General features: G+C 37.7%; 1 protein-coding gene across 4 annotated transcripts; it reads left to right on the forward strand.

Moving 5' to 3' along the window:
- LOC109721729 lies at positions 6,231 to 17,978 on the forward strand. Of its 4 annotated transcripts, XR_002219280.1 has the most exons (6): positions 6,231 to 6,545; positions 6,631 to 6,713; positions 12,823 to 12,878; positions 12,967 to 13,059; positions 17,392 to 17,448; positions 17,605 to 17,978. XR_002219280.1 is itself a non-coding variant. In XM_020249502.1 (5 exons), the coding sequence occupies exons 1-4, from the start codon at positions 6,413 to 6,415 to the stop codon at positions 13,043 to 13,045; spliced, it is 351 nt and encodes a 116-aa protein (XP_020105091.1). In that variant the 5' UTR covers positions 6,231 to 6,412; the 3' UTR covers positions 13,046 to 13,059; positions 17,392 to 17,978. The 4 variants fall into 4 exon arrangements, 3 of the variants coding, with proteins under 3 accessions (XP_020105091.1, XP_020105101.1, XP_020105083.1); XM_020249502.1 differs by having other exon boundaries at positions 17,392 to 17,978; XM_020249512.1 differs by lacking the exons at positions 17,392 to 17,448; positions 17,605 to 17,978 and adding an exon at positions 13,180 to 13,361.

Below are 18,341 nucleotides of genomic sequence, written 5' to 3' on the forward strand. Positions count from 1 at the left end.
TTGCTGAGAGGAAGTATAGGCATTTATTTAACATTGTTAGGAGTCTACTGTTTCAAGCTTAGTTACCTCATCGCTTCTGGGCTGAGGCCATTCAAACTATCATCTTTCTTGTGAATCGAATTCCTTCTCTTACTGTTTTGAAGGGACGATCGCCATATGACATTCTGCATGGTTGTGTTTCATTTGACTTGCAACTTATTAGAGTATTTGGATGTTTGTGTCATCCCGATATTCAGGATATTGCAGCTCACAAGCTCTCTCCCTGTTCACTTCCTTGTGTCTTCTTGGACTTTCTGACAAATATAAAGGTTTTCGTTGTCTCTATCCAAGCACTGATAAAACTTTTTTTTTCTCGCCATGTTAGTTTTATTGAATATATTTTTCCGCACTCTTATCTTTCTAGATTCTCTTCTTCTCCTTCCTCCTCTATTTTAATCTTTCAAATGTATTAAAATTTTCTTTCTAATCCTCCCATGTTCAATGAAAGTCCATTTACTATTGATGCAATCTCTATCTTCTCCTTCACACGCCTCTCTACCGACGTTGGTTCATATACACCTACTTCACCGTGTGAGCAATATCAATTTTTCCTTTCATTTTGAATCATGACGCCCCACATGTTCATACTAAGAATAATGCCGCTACTGCTGGTCAAACTGAACTCCGGGTCTATACTAGGCGACACACCAGTCAGCCTACTGCTGTTTCACCTTCCCCTACTAATCTGCCACCTTCCACCTCTGATCGTCAACCTTTCCCTCAGCCTGCTATAGTATCATTTTCTTTTCCTTCTGAGCCTCCGTTGCCTGCTAGAACACACTCTGTGCTCAACCGATCCATGACTAAGGGTTCAGCCGAGTCTACCTCCTTCCTCGTTTGTGCGTGTTCTATTCTTCCTGCTGAGCCTTCCTCTTTTCATGAAGCTTCTCAGGATGTAGGTTGGTATGCTGCCATGGCTGAAACATTTGATGCGTTACTGACTATGCTACTTAGGACTTATTCCTTTTCTCTCATTCGTTAATCTTATTGGCTGCAAGTGGGCATATAAAGTCAAGCAGAAGGTGGATGATTCTCTTGAGCGTCTCAAGGCTCAGCTCGTGGTTTATGGTTACAAACAACAATAAGGTATTAATTTTGATGAGATCTTTTCTCCGGTTGTCAAGTCGACCACTATTCGTACTGTTCTTTCAGTAGCTTTCTCCACTGGGTGGTCTCTTTAACAACTTGATATGAAAAATGCCTTTTCTCATAAAACTCTCTCTGAAGAAGTTTATGTGAAACAACTGCCTGTCTTTATGCATCCCTCTCTTCCTCATAATGTGTGCCGTCTTCAAAAAGCAATCTATGCTCTCAAACAGACACCTCGGGTTTGATTTCAGTGGTTTACTTCTTTTCTTTCTGAAATTAGTTTTGTTGGCAGTATTGCTGATCTCTCGATGTTTGTTTGTCATTTTCTTTCTAACACTCTTTTTTCTATTATATGTTGCTGATGTTATTGTCACCGGAATCTCCTTCTCTCTTTTAAAGGCTCTTATTGTCATCTTACAATGAGAATTTGTTATGAAGGATCTCGGGCCGCTACATTATTTCTTGGGCATTGAGGTTAATTGTTCGTCTTCTGATCTTCATCTGACTCAACATAAATATGTGCATCAACTATTTCAGTGACGTGGCTTTCTTGATAATCAGCCTGTTTCTAGTCCTCTCTCTCTGACTTCTCGTCTCTCTTCTTATGAGAGGCGCCCTCTTGAGGATCCCTATATTTATTGTTAGATCATTGGTGCTCTCAGTACCTCACCTTTACAAAACCAGATATCTCGTATGCCATCAACTCTACTTTCTAGTATTTATATGCACCTCGTGAACCACATATGCAATCAGTCAAGCACATTCTACGTTATATTTGGGATGATGTCTTATGCCATTCCTATCTCCTATTGCGTCAATCCTTCTCTTGTGGGATTTGCTGATGTTGATTGGGCTAGTTGTCCAGATACACGTCGTTCTACTTTCGGGTGTTGTATATTTTTAGGGCCCAATCTTATCTTCTGGTCTGCTAAGAAACAACTCACTATTTCTCGTTCCTGTTCTGAAGCGGAGTATCGTGCTGTGGTTTACGCGCTTGCTGAGATAGTATGGATCCGACGTTTACTTCGTGACCTTGGTGTGTTCTTATGATGCTCCATTCGGCATTTATTGTGATAATCTCAGCACAACCTATCTTGCTATCAATCATGTTCTCCATATTCGAACGAAGCACATTGAGCTTGACCATCAGTTCTTGTAAGAAAAATTCCAGTCTGATGATTTAGAATTGGTTTACATCTCTTTTGATAAGCAACTTGTTGATATTTTCACAAAGCCTTTGTCACCTTCTTGGTTTTCGGTATTGCAGCTCAATCTTTGCACCGGCCAGTGGATGCTTAGCTTGCAAAAGGATGTTATGATATATTTAATATATTATGATATGTTACGATATATTTATTATTTTATGGTATATTAAGATATTGTATATTATTATCATATATAGAGTAGGATTATATGGTGTGTGATCGCAGTTGTATTATTACTATAGTAGACCTATATCTTGTACTATATTTTTTCATCAATTCAACCCAAGAGGGCATGCTCTTTTACTCTTCTTATAACCACTACTAGCTTTAGACCAAGACTCCATAAGAGAAAACATGCTAGCTAGGACCAGTATCGAGTTGGAGCTTTTACTTCTCAAGATGATGTTGTTTATTTTAAGCCATACCATCCACTAGGTAACTGAGGGCCAGCCTAGTGAGGACTTTTTTCTGCCCCTCAATATTACTTAGTTTGGCTAGAGTCTCCTTGAGCCCTCGCACATCCTATGCATCTAGGGCTACAAGGACGATGTTGCTAGAGCTTGCCAGTAGGAATCCAAGGTGAAATGCATCTAGAGAACACGTGGTTGCAGTTTTCCATTCCAGCTAAGCAGAGTACACATAAGGGTTCCCCTGTCCATCACCGTTTGATGAGATTTTCTACTGTAAGGAGCCTTTTCCTAAGCAATAACCAAACAAAAATTTTGACCTTCCTTAGAATCTGTAGTTTCCACACATGAGGATGTAGAGGGTCGCATAGACCTCTGTCGGAGAGGAAATGTAGAGAGATTTTATCGAGAAATATAGATTAATCGACCACTTCCATTTGACCGAGCCCAACTCGCAATCAGCACATTCATTGTCTAGCATGTCTTTAAGGCTCTGAACTAAGGCTTTGTCTGCCGCAAAGATATCATCCAGTCCTCTAATTATCACGTTGCACTTCCAACCATTTTAGTCCCAAAGGGCTTTATTGAAGGTAGCAGCAGAAGCAATTTTTAGAGGGTTACTCCAATCCAAGTATTAGATCAAAAGAAAATATTCTTATTGCCCCAAAATTGAAAGTTATGCCACATCAAAAACATGTCTACTTCTAGTATGTTCTGATACCACTAAGGAGCAAGGTTTGAAAGTAACCCTTCTCTCAAGGGTTTCCTTCTGTTGTAGTAAAGGGACCTAACTAGTGTGTTGTATTAAAGAACTGGCTTTGTAAAGAATCTCCATCACTACTTCGTTAAAAGAGCTAGATTCATTACCTTTATCCTCGGTCCTCCTCTTTTTTTTTGCTTTTGTAGAACTTCACTGGTTTGAAGTAGTAATAGCTTGTCGTTAACGAAATCTTCAGTATTTTTTTTAAAAAAATAATAAGTAGCCAAATTGAAATTCAAACAAAAATGAAAGGTGGAAACCAAGTCGGAGAAGAAAATAGCACCGGTAGAGAAATAGAGATTTTTTTTTGTCGCAAATAAAAATTTTATAGAGGCATATTATATAGGCCAAAAAATCGCATTCAATGTAAAATGACCTTTCGGATTCAACAAATACAAATATCTGAGGAGTCGAAGAGAGCGCAGAGAATGAATCCGAACCATTTTTGCAACCAGAGGGGATTAGTTGGTAGGAACGAAGCGTTGCTAACAAAAAAGGTGCGACGGGAAGAAGGATCGACAATGAACTTGGCCCAATTTTCTGTCTAGGGAGGACACATCAGGAGTCAGAGAGGCATCTAGGCGAGCGAGCGGCATTTAAGGAGGTAATTTAGTATGACAGGTAGGTCCCACAAAAGCACAAAATTAAGCTAATATCGCCACAAAATTAAGCTAATATTACCACGTGGACAAAAGGGCATGGGTTTTCATTGGAGTTTATAGATATTAGTTTTATCATACTCATTTTGTGAGACTCCAGATAGTCTTATATATAAGATATAATAAGATTAAATTTCTTAACACGACTATAGTATTGTGGATGGTGGCTAGGCCCAAGAGGTTAAGAGGGTTAAGCGTACTAGAGCTAGAGTAGCTCTAGGATCGATAACCCCTCGCGGAAGTGGGGGCATTAGAGTTGGTATTAGAGCCAATTACCAATCGAAAGTGTGAAATGGGTTTCGGCGGACGCGTGAGATGACTCTCGGCTGAACTAGGTTATACAGTAGCAAGAGCAAGATTTTCATACTGATGACTGTTGTGGATAGAGCACAGTTCCCCCACATGGTCAGTTAAGTCTAGTGAGACGAGCGTCACATCCCTTGATACTTGTGAGTCTGAGTCTGGTGAGAACGTCAGGGTTTAAAAAGAAGATCTCATATCATTTGGTACTTGTGCGTATGAGTCTGACAAGAATGTTAGGGCTTAAAGAGGGGGAGAATATGAGACCCCAGTTAGTCCTATATATATAAGATATAATAGGGCGACGAGTCTCACATCGCGTGTTACTTGTGAGTCGGCTAAAACTCTTAATCCGCTGGTTATAACATTGTGGGCAGTGGCTAGGCCTTTAATCCAACTACAGCATTGTGGACGGTGGTTGGGTCTTTACTCCCTCAGCATTTTAAATTGTTGTATTTAGTCCCCTTTCGTCAAGATTATTTTCAATATTATAGATTTAAAAAATTATATAATTTTGAGTAAATTATAGAAAACTCTTATAAATATCCTCTTTTTTTTACTTTTTTTCCTAACTTGTAAAAACCTACATTTTATCACTCAACGTTTTAAGTTGTTGTATTTAGCCTTCCTCCGTCAGGGTTCCATCACTATTTCGTCCATTTCTTATAATTTATAGCGAAAATAATTTTTAAATGACAGAAATATATTAAAAATTATTTTTTCTTTATATAAGAAATAAGGGTAATTTGGTTTTTTTTTTTCTCTCCACTAACGTCATACCTATGAAAATATTTCTAAAATTTTAGGAAGGTAAAATATAATTTTTTTTAAAAAAAGTAATTATAGATAATTTTTTTTTTGTAATTTTTTAATAAATGGAGAGTAAAATTTATAGATAATTTTCTCCTTTCAAAATTGACTCCGTAAATTTACATTTCATGCTCTCCAAAATTCGGTAGAAGTAGGGATGTAAAGCGGGCAGGGCGGCACGTGGGCCGCCCGGCCTGGCACGGCCTCGGGCCGGGTCACAGCACGGCACGAATACTGTAGCACCTGTGCNGCCACCATTTTGGAGTCCGACGGGCCGAATCGGGCCTGGGCCGTACCGGGTCGAGGGTAGGCGGGCGGCCCGGCACGACATGGCCGGCTTGGGCCGTGCCAGCCGGGCCAGCCCGGCCCGCACCCCATGGCCCAAGGCAATTGCCTTGGGCCATGGGGTCTAAGCTCGGCCCTCTTCCCCAGAAACTCTCCTCCCAAGGTCTGTTGAGGCAGATCTTGGGAGGAGGACTTTTGGTCCAATGGACCAAAGACTTTTGGACCAAAAGTCTATAACATTTTTCTTTTTTTTTTTTTATAAATAATACAAATTTATTTTTTTTTAAAAAAATTAAATATTTACTTTAGTATAATTATTTTTATAATTTTTTAATATTTTAATCAAAATATTAATTTAAATAAAAATATTTATTGTTTATATTTTTAAATTTCATACTAAATTTTTTAAAAAAATTTAAAAAATAAATACTTTGTAGGCCGGCTCGAAGCACGGCCCGGCACGACCTGTGCCTTCCGGGTCAATGGGCCGTGCCGGGCCAAGGATAGAAAAATTGAGTCCGGCACGGCCCGGCCTGAAATTAAATCCGGGCCGGACCGGGCCAGACCCTAGCCCGATTTGGCCCGAAAAAAGTGGCCCGGCACGGCCCACATTACACCCCAAGGTAGAAGTATAGAAGGGAGGTGGTACTTTCACCGGCAATGCAGCAGACCCATTACCCTTTCTCCCTCACCCTTTTTCTCTCTTCTCTCTCACTCTCGTCCTTCGAAAGTCGCCCGAATCCCTTGCCGACTAAGAAACGAACCGAGGGACAAACTATAATAACAACTGGTCGCCTTCTCCAACCGTCCCATTCTAGAGAGAGAGAGGAGAGAGAAAAAGCTCGAGAGAGCGCAACAATGGCGTTGCAGTGGGTGATCCTGTCGTACGTGGTCGCGGCGGAGGCGGTGAAGTCCCGCCTCGTCGCCCTCATCGCCCTCGTGCTTCAACCCGCCTCCGGGATCCTCCCCTTCGTCGCGTTCCAGCTTCTAGGTTAGGGTTTCGCCCCCTCCCTCTTCCTCCCCTTCCCCGCGATCGAATCGTGATTCTTGGTGGGTTTTGATCTCTGTTGGTGTAGATTTGTATTGGAAGAACGAGCACCGGTTGATGTGCACCTCGGAGATCTGCACCGCCGAGGAGAGGATTCGGTACGAGAAATCGGTAAGAGGGCCTTTAACTAGTGGCTTCTTTTCCCTTTTTTCTCATTTTTTTTTCTATGATATTATGTTTGGGTTGAGGTATGGATTGTTAAGAATTCGATCTTTCGGGGGGTGTTTGTGTGTGGGCATTGGTTGTAGAAGGGCTTCGAATTCAAGTTGTGACATGATTTAAGCCTGTTGATTCGATCTATAGCAGAATTTGATGAATATCTTGGGAGGGGAAGGGTGAGTTTTGTGGTATAGACGGTGTGAAATTTGTCGGGAGAAAGTGATGTGAATTTGACCAAATTTTGGCGCAGAAATGAATTCTGAATTAAAACACTCTGTTGGGGACTTCTTTTCTTTAAGAGGAATTAGACAGATTTGTTTCCCCCCCTCCCATGGAAAAAGATGATAGCATTTAACTATTGTTGACATCTCGTATATTTGCCTTTTCCAACCATGACGGTCTGAAGATACAACTAGCTGTTCGTGCATTTTGTCTATGAAGCAAATACTCAGTAGTAACTGCAATCCATTACAATGATTAATTCCTATCATATGTTGGAGAAAGTTTTTCCCTCTTTGCTAAAGCATTTCTACAATTGTTTTTTACTGCCAACTAAATTTGTCAGTCCAACTATGTGGTCTCTCCTGACATCTCCTTTGAACCTATTTGGTTCAGGGATAAGGCAGGGACAATGGGGTACACCCCTTAGATTTATAGTTCTCCTATTAATGAGTTATTCTGAAATAACCTGTTAGGAGGAGAGGACAGTCGTTCTACCCTACCATCTGAAACCAATGTTCTGTACTCTTTTCGCCTCTAGAACAACTAAGTAGCATACCTTGCTAATTAGCTAAATAATTAACTAGTTAACTTATCAAATTACTCACTCGTAAGTAGCTACTAACCAATTAAGTAATTAACTTATTGTTCATAGTTGATAGCTAATGAAGTAATTAAGTTAATATGTTTATCCAATAAATAATGCTAATAATTATCTATTAATGTTTGCCCAGTTAACCAATTAACTTATTATATAATTACTTGACTAATTAACTAAGTAATATAACTAATAACTTATTGACTTCTTATTTATAGTTAAATTAACTATTCAACTAGTTCATGTGCTTATTTATTTATTATTGCCTTAACATTATGTAGATTAATTAATAACTTATGAAACTATTATTTAATGAGTAATTTGATGCTAATTAGTAAAAGTACCTATATTGTGCTACTCTCACTATTTTGGCCTAGCCATCCAAATGTTATTTTTCTTACCACTCGGAATAACCTAGTTCCTGGCTAAACATAAAATTTGTCTAGTTCTTGCTTATTCCAATAATTGTACCTCTTCTAGAAATAAGCAAAAATAGATTATTCTTGACCCAAACAATATCAGGGATGCCTTTAGCCATTGATACAATGCCTATATTATTTGATTGTGCTGTATCAAAGTTAGTAGGTTGGCACTTTAACCTCCAAAGTGAGAGAGCTTAGGGATGAAGAAAAAAGTGGAGTTAGATACGGAAGGAGTCTTTCCTTAATGATTTCCTGCAACAAAGAACTATATATTTCTAGGCTTTAAGGCCCTTGATTCATTCAAATGCAATTTATACCATATAAAGACAACAATAATAAAAAAAACCTATTTTCACTTTTCCCTATTTCACCCTTCAATTACTGTTAGGCGCAGTTAGCTATATGAATGCTAAACTAGATAAAATGCTGTGGTCGTGACATATATCATGGTTCATTCTACTATGAATTTTCAAATTGTTGAGGCTTGTGAGATGAAATGACTAGATACTGCTGTAATGTTGTATTTTGTAGTTGGTACTAACTTGTACAGTATATAAGTATGGTGTCTCTTTCATTTGAAGGTTGCTCTACAAAGTAGTTTGTACTTGAAATTTATCTGTTCAAAAACTATATCTAGTAAAAAAGGTACATTAACTTATTGATATATGAAATTTGAGTTTGGTACAAATACTTTGACCTCCGAAATTTTTTTTGTGTTTTATGATCAAACATTATAAATTGCTTGTTTGCATGATACTATGTTGTACAATGTCTAAGACTGTTCCTTGATGTCACTATCTTATATTTCTTGAGTTGAAATGAACATTTTTTGGCGAGGAATGTAAAGCTTGCCTTGCTTAGTCAAAATAGTGGATATTGGTATGATGCAATATATTGATATTACAAAGAGTGAGACTAGGATCCTTTTGAGAGGATTTGGTTTCGAATCCTTCTCAAATTCAATGTTAGTGTGATAAAAATGATGATTGATGCTTTTGGAAATAATCTAGAGCATGTAAACTTTCTTGAAACCAAAAATCATGAAATTTTGATACCTTTTACATATGCCTCTAGCAAAGAGAAAAATGAGCGATGTAAATTGAATAGCTTAAAAGCCTTAGCGTGAAAGGTCTCTATTGGAATGGAAGTCGTGAGTCGTCATTTTTGATGAAGAGATCAAAAAGTATTTTCTAACAAAATTTTGACTTAACTTGAATAATATTTAACAATTAACTAGCAACTCCATCCAATCAACCATTAAAATGGTCCAATTTGAGAGAGCTTGATAGGCGAGCAGCATGCATTGAAATTTCATGAAATTTGGTTTCTAGCATCTTGTAATACTCTAGAACACTAACAACTCCGATCGTCGATCAAACACTCCAAAAATGATTTTGAGAAGGAATTGATCCCAAATCCTCTCAACAGGATCATAGTCTTTTGCTACTAAATAAGTAGAGAAATTGTAGTGCTGAATATGTGACTAGTTTTATCGAAGGTATTATATTGTGAGGCTATTCTAGTCCGTACTTGTTAGGAATTCTTTGGAGATTAAGAACAAATGTATTGGCACTGTTTAGGTGGCTTTTATAGAGGGTCAAAGCAGGACATATGTATGACTGGTAAAGAAGATTGCAAAAGGTTTTTGATTAAAGCAGTTGATGAAAAACGTGATGGCTCTTAACTTGGTAGAGGATATGACTCTAAATAGTTTAAGTTGTGGAGTATATGATAATTGCAATGAGTTGGAACATATAGTTTTGCACTTGTTTTTTGTAGTAATTGATAATTTATTATGCAATCTCTCTATTTATTTTTGGGATAATTTCATATAGCTCCCTGTAAAAGATGCCTCTCCAAATTTATCTATACAAAATTTAAGTTATCACATTTATCAAAACTTCTGTTGTTTGCCAAAATACTTTTGAGCTCTCTTAGAAAGTTGTGGCTAACCATGGGTCAAATGTTTAACACTAGTTAGTTTAAAAGTAAAAAGACTTTTTTACCCCTTATTTATAATTCCCAATTACAAACCCACCTACCGTGTCACCATTGACGACTTGACGCCTCAATGTCTGACGCGGACGCCGATGCCATCGCCATCCCTGATCTTGGCAACGTGGTTGTAGAGGGTGTCAACCTTGCGATCTTTGGCCTCGAGCATCGCCCTCGTGCTCTCATTGCTCGATCCGATGACTGCTCTGATATGTGCTGCCGCCGCCGAGGAGGATGATGACGATGGTGACGACGGAGTTGGTAGATCCTCGCGTTGATGACGAGATCGGGTGCCTTGACGGTGACAAAGTTTGATCGGGCGATCTCCGATCCTTCGCCTCTTCGTCGCTGTTGCTAATGACGATGGCGCTCTCTACGATTGCTGGGGCCAAGGCGCTTCGTACTGTCCCCCGGCACCTTCTCGATCTTGCCGGGTGCGGCGGCATCGTTGGTGGCAGTGGCACTGGTGTTGGATATGGCAGACTCCCCATAGAGATGAGAGATAGAGGAAGAAGGAGATGGCTTTTTGGAGGGACAAATTTGCAATGGCAGAAGGATTATTTCACAGGTTCACTAGTTCAAATAATAATGACAACAAAGTAGAGGGGCATTTTGCATCACTTAGAACTTTTGGAGTGATAAATCTGACAATTTAAACTTAGGGATAAATTTGGGAGGGCAGCTCTTTATAGAGAGTTGTATGACATTATCCTTTTATTTTATGTGCTGTTTTTACAATATCAAGTTAAATGGGAAAAAGCTAGTACACTTCTTAAGGCCTAAAATTTGAGATAACTTTTTAGGTAAGCTTAATCATTGGACATCAATGAGCCTATTGCTAACGTTTTAAATCATACCAAGCTTTTTATGCTTTCCTAGTACATTATAGATTTATAGTGACCACTTGGTTTTTCTTTTGGTATTTTCAATAACTTGGATATTTATGGTTAGTTTGATGCTTAAATATTGAACAAGCATACATATTTAGAGATTCAGTAGTTGACTTTGATTGGTAAAACTGTTGTTAAAGTTTCAAATTTCCCCAAATATTTGTTATATATTTTCAATTTTTGAGGAACTTTCTCATCTATAAACTAAACCATATTTCTGAAATTAAAGGAGCTTCTATATGTGGGGCATGATGGGACTCCATATCATTTACAGAGAAAGCAAGTATATATGGAGTCAAATAGGTGGTCCATGTTTAAAAGTCCTAATTTACATGTATGTACTCTATATAACGGCCATATAAAGAATAAACACGTGGTGAAATTCTCTTTAACATAAAGAAACGTTTAGTGCTTTCTCAATTAACTCTACTCACATTGCACTTCTCTAGAAGTTCCAGCCAGACCTAATCGGCTTGAAGTCCCAAGTAATGGCGGATTGTGCTATCCCAAGTTCTAGCAAATATATTTTTTCCTGTTGATTGGAAATACTGGGACTGATGTGTTGTTCATTTTCTGTTGACCTCATTTTTCTCTGTTTCAATATGAATGATCTTGGTCGAGGCTTCTGGGACAGTTCAAGAACTTCATCTTGTTAGATTCTAAAGGAACAATTGGTTGAATTGAACAAATGTCTATACAATGAATCTGGACTTTTTCTTTACAAGTTTTTTGTTCGTTTCTTTTCATTAGTGTTATAGTATCTCTCCTTTTATTCTTTCTCCCCTGTACTTGTCATAATTTTTTTGATCATTTTGGTAGTCTTCGCCATTAAATTCTTTAGGTGAGTGCAAATAAACTGAAATAGCAATAAACATTTGCTTTCAGCCCTATCTTGTCGGAAAGATAGGTAGGTAGCTTATTCTTTTACCATCTCCTTGAATTACCTTATGGTAATCAGAAGATTATATTCCTGGCGAATGCTACTATAATTCACAAGCTAAGAGTCCCGCATTTACATATGTTTGGAAGGCTCATAGTACATGATGTCTGGAATTTAGTTTGTTAATTTAAGCAATTTGGTATGTGGTTATGTTTTATCAAGTTGGTATTACTAGTGTGCTAGTTAGGTATTATACAAATCCTTTCCTACAAGCTCCTTTACTTTTAGGTAATCTTGCATGATATTGTGTTTGTTATTGCATAACTTCACCTTCGAATGTTTTAGAACTATTAATAAATGACACTTTATTATTTTAAAGAGAACAATGACCTCTTTGTTCTTGGTAGAAGCTGCAAAACAATTTGATGATTAGTGTACCAAGCAATTTAAATGCCGTAAGTATAAAATTGTGGATGTGAAGTTGTCAATATGCCAAATGCTAATTGTACTTGCGTCAGATATGGAGATATTATAGTGTAGCCCAAAGCAGCCATGCAATCTTAACGAATCCCACAAACCACCTTGGCACTGTGATGAAGCTTAAGCGGACCACCTAATTAAGTATGATGACGAATGAGAGCAACTTAGCACTCTGCTTTTTCCTATGCGAATGCATATGAGTACTTGGAATCCTTATATTGATGAATAGGAATGCGCGTTGGCAATTGAAATTTGTCATGTAGCTTATATGTTGTGTTGGTTCTACTGATTTTGGATCTTGCACAAAGGGCCTAGAAGGTGGGTAAAATAGATGATTTGGGTGGAATTTAAATAACTGATTTGAGTGTTATTGGGAGAGGATTAGAGCTACTTGTTTAGATAGTACTCGTTGGTATCTTTTCTAGGGTGATACATCCAACAATTCTCATGCAGTATACTAGGTGTGGTAAAGCTCCTAGATAATGAGTATTATTGATTTAATCTATCTATCACGTGATAATGCTGTTTCTTTCCTTCATATTTTAAAAACTATAAATTTAAATCTTTTTCTCTGCAGATGTTCAAAGCTCAAAGGAATGTCATCCTCTGTGTCTTAGCATGCCTTCTTTATTGGTAACAATAATATATTCCTGCAAGTTGGTATGCAGCTCTTCTGCCGCTATCATTCTTAAAAGTCATTGTTTTTGTATTGCACGAACAGGTGCATTTACCGCATTTGCAAGTATCACAGGGATATTAAGGAGTTGGAGGAGGCTGAAAAGCGCCTTAAAGCTGAGTAACTGATGAGTTCCAGGTTTGTAATAGTTGATTATATTGAGATGAAAACATTAATGCTTATTTGCTTTTGGATATCGATGGAATTCCTCTCAAATTTATTTATTTGGTATTAATGGGTGATTTTGGTCTTATGCAGTATTGCTATTCTAGTAGTTTGTTGTTTTGGCTGTTTTTGGTACCAGATATATTTGAATAAATTGTGGACCTATACCAAGAATCAGAAAAAATGATTTCAGAGGTTTAAGAGTTGTCAGCATGACCATAATAATATTTCTTTATGTCATCATTATCTAATTAAGTATTTCAATGTTTTATTTAGGAAAATTGTGCTTTTCCATGCAATGTTTGTATGTGTCTCAATCCGGCAATGGCAATATCACACTTGTCACGAAGGAAAAAAAAAACAATACTATGGAGATTCTTTTAACAAATTGTACTGATGAGTTCCATATATTAATAGCCATGTTTTCATGAAGTGGCCATGTTTTTCTGAAGTTGACAGAATATACCTTATTGCAAGGTTTAAAGTGTCGTGACACGGGGGCGTGCAGCTGTTTGCCTGGCACGGTACGACACCGGCACGCTTCCGTGCCGACACATGGTATGTTTGCGTGCCGATGGATACGTATGACCTCCTACTGGCACGCTTTAGCGCGGACCTATTTTAGTTTTTTTGGTTTCTATAAGCTTTTATAATATTATTTTGAAAGATTTAATCAAATAATTATGAATATTTGTTATGTATAACTTAGTATACTCATCAATTAATATATTTGTAAGTTTTTTTTGGCATGTAAAGTATAACTACACCGGATGTAGAATAAAAATTTTTGCAGGTTAGAATTTAAAAAATGCAAAGAAATCTTTCAAAATAACTTTTGACCATATTACAGTTTTTCTTTTATAAAATTATTTTTTAATTAATTTTTTCGAAAATTATTAGATCTATCAAAAAAATTAAGCAATAATTATATAACGAATAAATTAAATAAATTAAAGTATCAATTGACTTAATTTAGTTTTTAATTTTATCAATATTTTTAATCTTCTAATGCAAAAATAAATTTTTATGTTTGATGTGCCTCAAAATTTATTTACTGAGTTCGATTTTGTTCCATTAATTCGCCAAAAATTTCACGGTGTGACTAATTTTGATAAAATAATTTGTAAAAGAATGGATATTTGTGGTGGAAGCGGAGGGCTTCAGTAGATAGGCCCAAGCCTGCAGCCGCCACTGGCATCCAAAGGGTGTGCGAGGGGCGTCGCCCTCTACGATTAAAGATGTCCGTGGACCGGGTCGGGTCTGGGTAATTAATATACTGTACCCATACCCTAAAAAGAAATGGTTATAAAAAAAATATATATACCCTACCCATTTAACTTCGGGTCGGGTCCGGATCTGGGTACTAAAGTTACTAATATACCCATCGGGTCTATTTGAGCGGGTCTGGATAGTGACTACCCGTATATTACCCGTTCAAGACCGGATATGGATCGGGTTTAGATCGGGTACGGATATCCGTATAAATATATTTTTTTTATAAACTTTATTAAATAGTCAATAGACAAACTATAAAGCCCACCATAAAAAAAACTCGCATTCTAATAAGTTGTACCATCCAATAAAATTCATTCAAAAGAAATATTATCGCTGATGATGATGATGACACTGATGATGATGATGACAATCAAATATTATTGGCGGAAATGAAATGAAAAAAAAGAAGTAGAAAACAAAGAGTAAAAAAATTAGAAAAAAGTAATGAGTAAAAGAGACGGCTAGGGTTTCATTAGGATGAAAATACGTAGTGACTCATCATCTATAAGTCATATTAAAATTGATCCTTCAACTTCAAAAGTTTTTTTTTTTTATTTACTATCGGATATTTCATCGGGTCCGGGTCCGGATCCGGATTTGAAAACTATTCCGGACCCTATCCATTTAAAAGTTAGGTTCGGGTCGGGTCTAAATCGGGTATGGGTATAAAATATTCGGACCCATACCCGAAACTTCAATGGGTAATTTTTTTTATCCGTATACTATTCATTTTTTATCGGGTCCGGTTCGGATCCGGTTCGGGTCCGGATAGGGTCCGGGTCGGGTATGGGATATCGGATATTTTGGACACCTTTATCTACGATATGGATCGGATATATAAATTAAAAATTTGCACATATATTGATAAATGAAAAAATTAAATTATAATTTTTTTGACTTATCTAACAAGTAGATCTTTAATTTGCAATGTCATTGGGGGGTGTAGGATGCTTTTTGGTATCCCAAAGAACAAAAACAAAAAGAAAAAAGGCCAAAAAAAAAAAAAGTGTGCCGGCATGGCACAGTGCTGTGGCACGAATCTGCATGTCACTCTGTCTCGCACGATACACAGGTCTGTACCTCGGCACGGAGGGGGGTCCGAGACCCCCCCTGGTGGCACGGTACGTATGGCACGGGGCGGCACTTTAAACCTTGTCTTATGGTACTGTTATAATTAAATTTAGGCAGAATGTTAGGACGAAATTGTCCCTCTTCTTGTAACCTGTTTTCTGAAGGATTTTAGAAACCATTCTTGCTGAAGTGCACTCTCCTTCGCTGGTTAATTTCAAGCAGGTCGAGGAGGGAAAGTTGATCTCCAGCATCCTCTCCACCTATACATTCTGTTTCCTTCCTCCTTGTCCCCTGATGTTTGTCTGCCCTCCTCGTGGGTACCTCATTAGTAGGTTTATACGTTGTTGTTTCCCTTCTTCCTGCACTTAGTTTTCCCTCCACCAGCTCTCTCTCATTTCATTACCAAGATTGTAAATAGTGGATAGCGGGCGCTTAGCATCGGAGCTTAGCATTGGAGATTTTCATAGCGGAAAGTGGATAGCGGATGCCATAGGGGGTTTCACAAAAAACTACTTAATATGTCTATATTTCTTATGGAAAATACACATTTTTTTGAAGAAAAGACAACTATCCATTACTTTTTTCAAATATTGCAAACCTATATATATCTAATATCATTATCTGTAAGACTAACTTTAAAATGTTATGATTTAGCGCGTTAAAAAGACAAAATACTAATCTATTTAACATGTTTCGATCCTTTTCCTTAACTTCAAGACCCAACCTGATATGACATTTTGAACTGTTTGCTAGCTTTTTGACCCATAGTACCTGCTTCGACCCCGCTTTATAGTGCCCGCTTTAGTAGGCCTATTGCCATTAAAGTGACTGTTACGAACCCCACTCTGCTAAATCCCACTCTAGATGGTACGGCGTAGCGGTATCATAGTAAACCAGTTGTAGCGGCCGCTATGGCTGACGTAACGGCCGCTAATACAAACACTATTCATTATTGACCAGGCTTCATTTGGAGCTTCCCATTCAGTTGTCCGGCAGTGTTCCTTGCTGCCCAGTTGCATATTGGTGGGCGGATCAGATTTCAATGGAATCAGGTCCTTGATGCTAGGTGCTCATTGATGTGGGTTTACCATTCTTGGCTTCAATCCATCATTGATTATGGTGGGTAGCAGGCTGTCATCTTTTGTTGTGCTGTCTATGTTGGCCCACCTTCCTGCACGGGCAGTGGCTGATGTGCTTTTGATGGTTTTGTTGTTGGAATAACCATAATCTGGGTTCATAGTGAAGTTCACCTGAAACTTCTCAGCCTTGCCCGTGGGGGGCAGTCCTTGTTAGTTAGGATTTTAGTGTTCTTTCACATATTGTATTGTGGGTCTTATATTCACTTGGCCTTAATAAATAGGCTTCATGGGCTAGGTTGGGGATCGTTATGTATCTTCTCCCATTGTCTTTAGTGAAGTTTTAGACCACTTAAAATATCTATTCTAGATTATGTTTAGGGACCTTTCAAAAGTAACTTCCCCTAGTACCATTTATCGAAGCTTATTCATTGATTTGTTGCTTTGCCTAAAGCTTAGGTTGATATAGAAAAGAATGTAAAACTGAAACTTAACAATGAGCTAATTAGTTAATTCGTCAATGTGGATGTTGCCCTAGAATTCCCATGGTTGGCATTTTGGTCTGCAGACCCAACATTTCCACACAATTAATTTTCTCTTTTTCATTTGATGTTCTTTCTTAGACTTGTTCAGCGTCTACTTTGAAAATTTTTAACTGTTTATGGGAAGGCTGCAGAATCTCAAGTCTTCTCTAATGACGTGACAGGTATAAGCTTCTGTAGAATCCTGTGGTTAGGTAACGTGCTGATCTGTTTGAGTCATACTTGTAATGTCCACAATGTCATATACTAGAAATAAAAAAAAGATTTATTGCACTAGTACTTGCAATTATCGGGAAGGTGCCAATTTTAATTAATGATTTCTCTCCTTTTCTCTTCTACAGGTGAATATGGTTTCCGTCGGCTGCCCTTGCCCTTGTTCATTTACACTATCTTATCGGGTACCAAAGTTTTCCTCTTTTCGATTCTGTATGTAACTCATCATAACCTCTGCTGTTTTTTTTTTTAGCATTTCGTACTGATTTTGTTTGAAAAATTGGTATTTTATCCCACATCACTTTTGCAAGAATGTCTAATAATTGTTCAACGATCAACAGTAGCAGGTCTATAACTATGAAAGGAATATGCTTTTTATCCTCGTGTGACTCGGTATGCATGTTGAAGCATTCAAATAGTGTAATTAGATATATGTGTAGTTTTGGGAGGAGACTGATAATGTCGGTTCCTGTGACTCAGATTGTTTTTAATTAATTAAGGCGTTATTGACTGTGGTCAAGTCAATTCTCTGTATTGATCGAATATTGAAGGAGGTGGTTGATCATCTTAAATTTGGTTTTCAAAGTTGTGTGAGAGTCACTTCCACCGGCCTGTGTAGCAGGTCTACGTTGCTTGGTCTTTGTTATGGAAACAATGTTTGGAAAACTGGATTTGGCAGTAAATTGGGGAAGTCACCGTTCAGTATTCATTGATTTGACTGGTGGTTCGCTGGCTTAGCTGTCGTTGCAAGCTGTAGATTGTTTGTTAATAGACTCTCTTCCGACGAAATAATTAAACGTATTGAATGAGCTTGTTAGCGGTGGTTGTAAACTATTCAAGCACCGAATTTTTTATGATTAATTGCTTGAAATCATAATTAATTTGATGAGTGCCATCTGCATTATGATATATATAGAGCTGGGTTAGAATACTATTAATAGTATTTGTCTCCTTTTGCTATCAAGTTTTTAGTCTTTAAATTAATTCCTTAGATCGTTTTTTAATCATTGGCTTAAATATTATAAACCAGTGGATACCACTCAACCCTAGGGAGATTACTCAACCCTAGGGAGGCCAC

The sequence above is a fragment of the Ananas comosus genome, linkage group 1, assembly GCF_001540865.1.
Source record: "Ananas comosus cultivar F153 linkage group 1, ASM154086v1, whole genome shotgun sequence".
NCBI classification, from domain to species: domain Eukaryota; kingdom Viridiplantae; phylum Streptophyta; class Magnoliopsida; order Poales; family Bromeliaceae; genus Ananas; species Ananas comosus.

What these genes read in the sequence shown, in the direction of transcription:
- LOC109721729 (XM_020249502.1), top strand. Translation starts at nt 6,413, where the DNA reads ATGGCGTTGCAGTGGGTGATCCTGTCGTACGTGGTCGCGGCGGAGGCG. An exon ending in CGTCGCGTTCCAGCTTCTAG is followed by an intron (nt 6,546 to 6,630) that starts GTTAGGGTTTCG and finishes CTGTTGGTGTAG; the next exon opens with ATTTGTATTGGAAGAACGAG. An exon ending in GGATTCGGTACGAGAAATCG is followed by an intron (nt 6,714 to 12,822) that starts GTAAGAGGGCCT and finishes TTTTCTCTGCAG; the next exon opens with ATGTTCAAAGCTCAAAGGAA.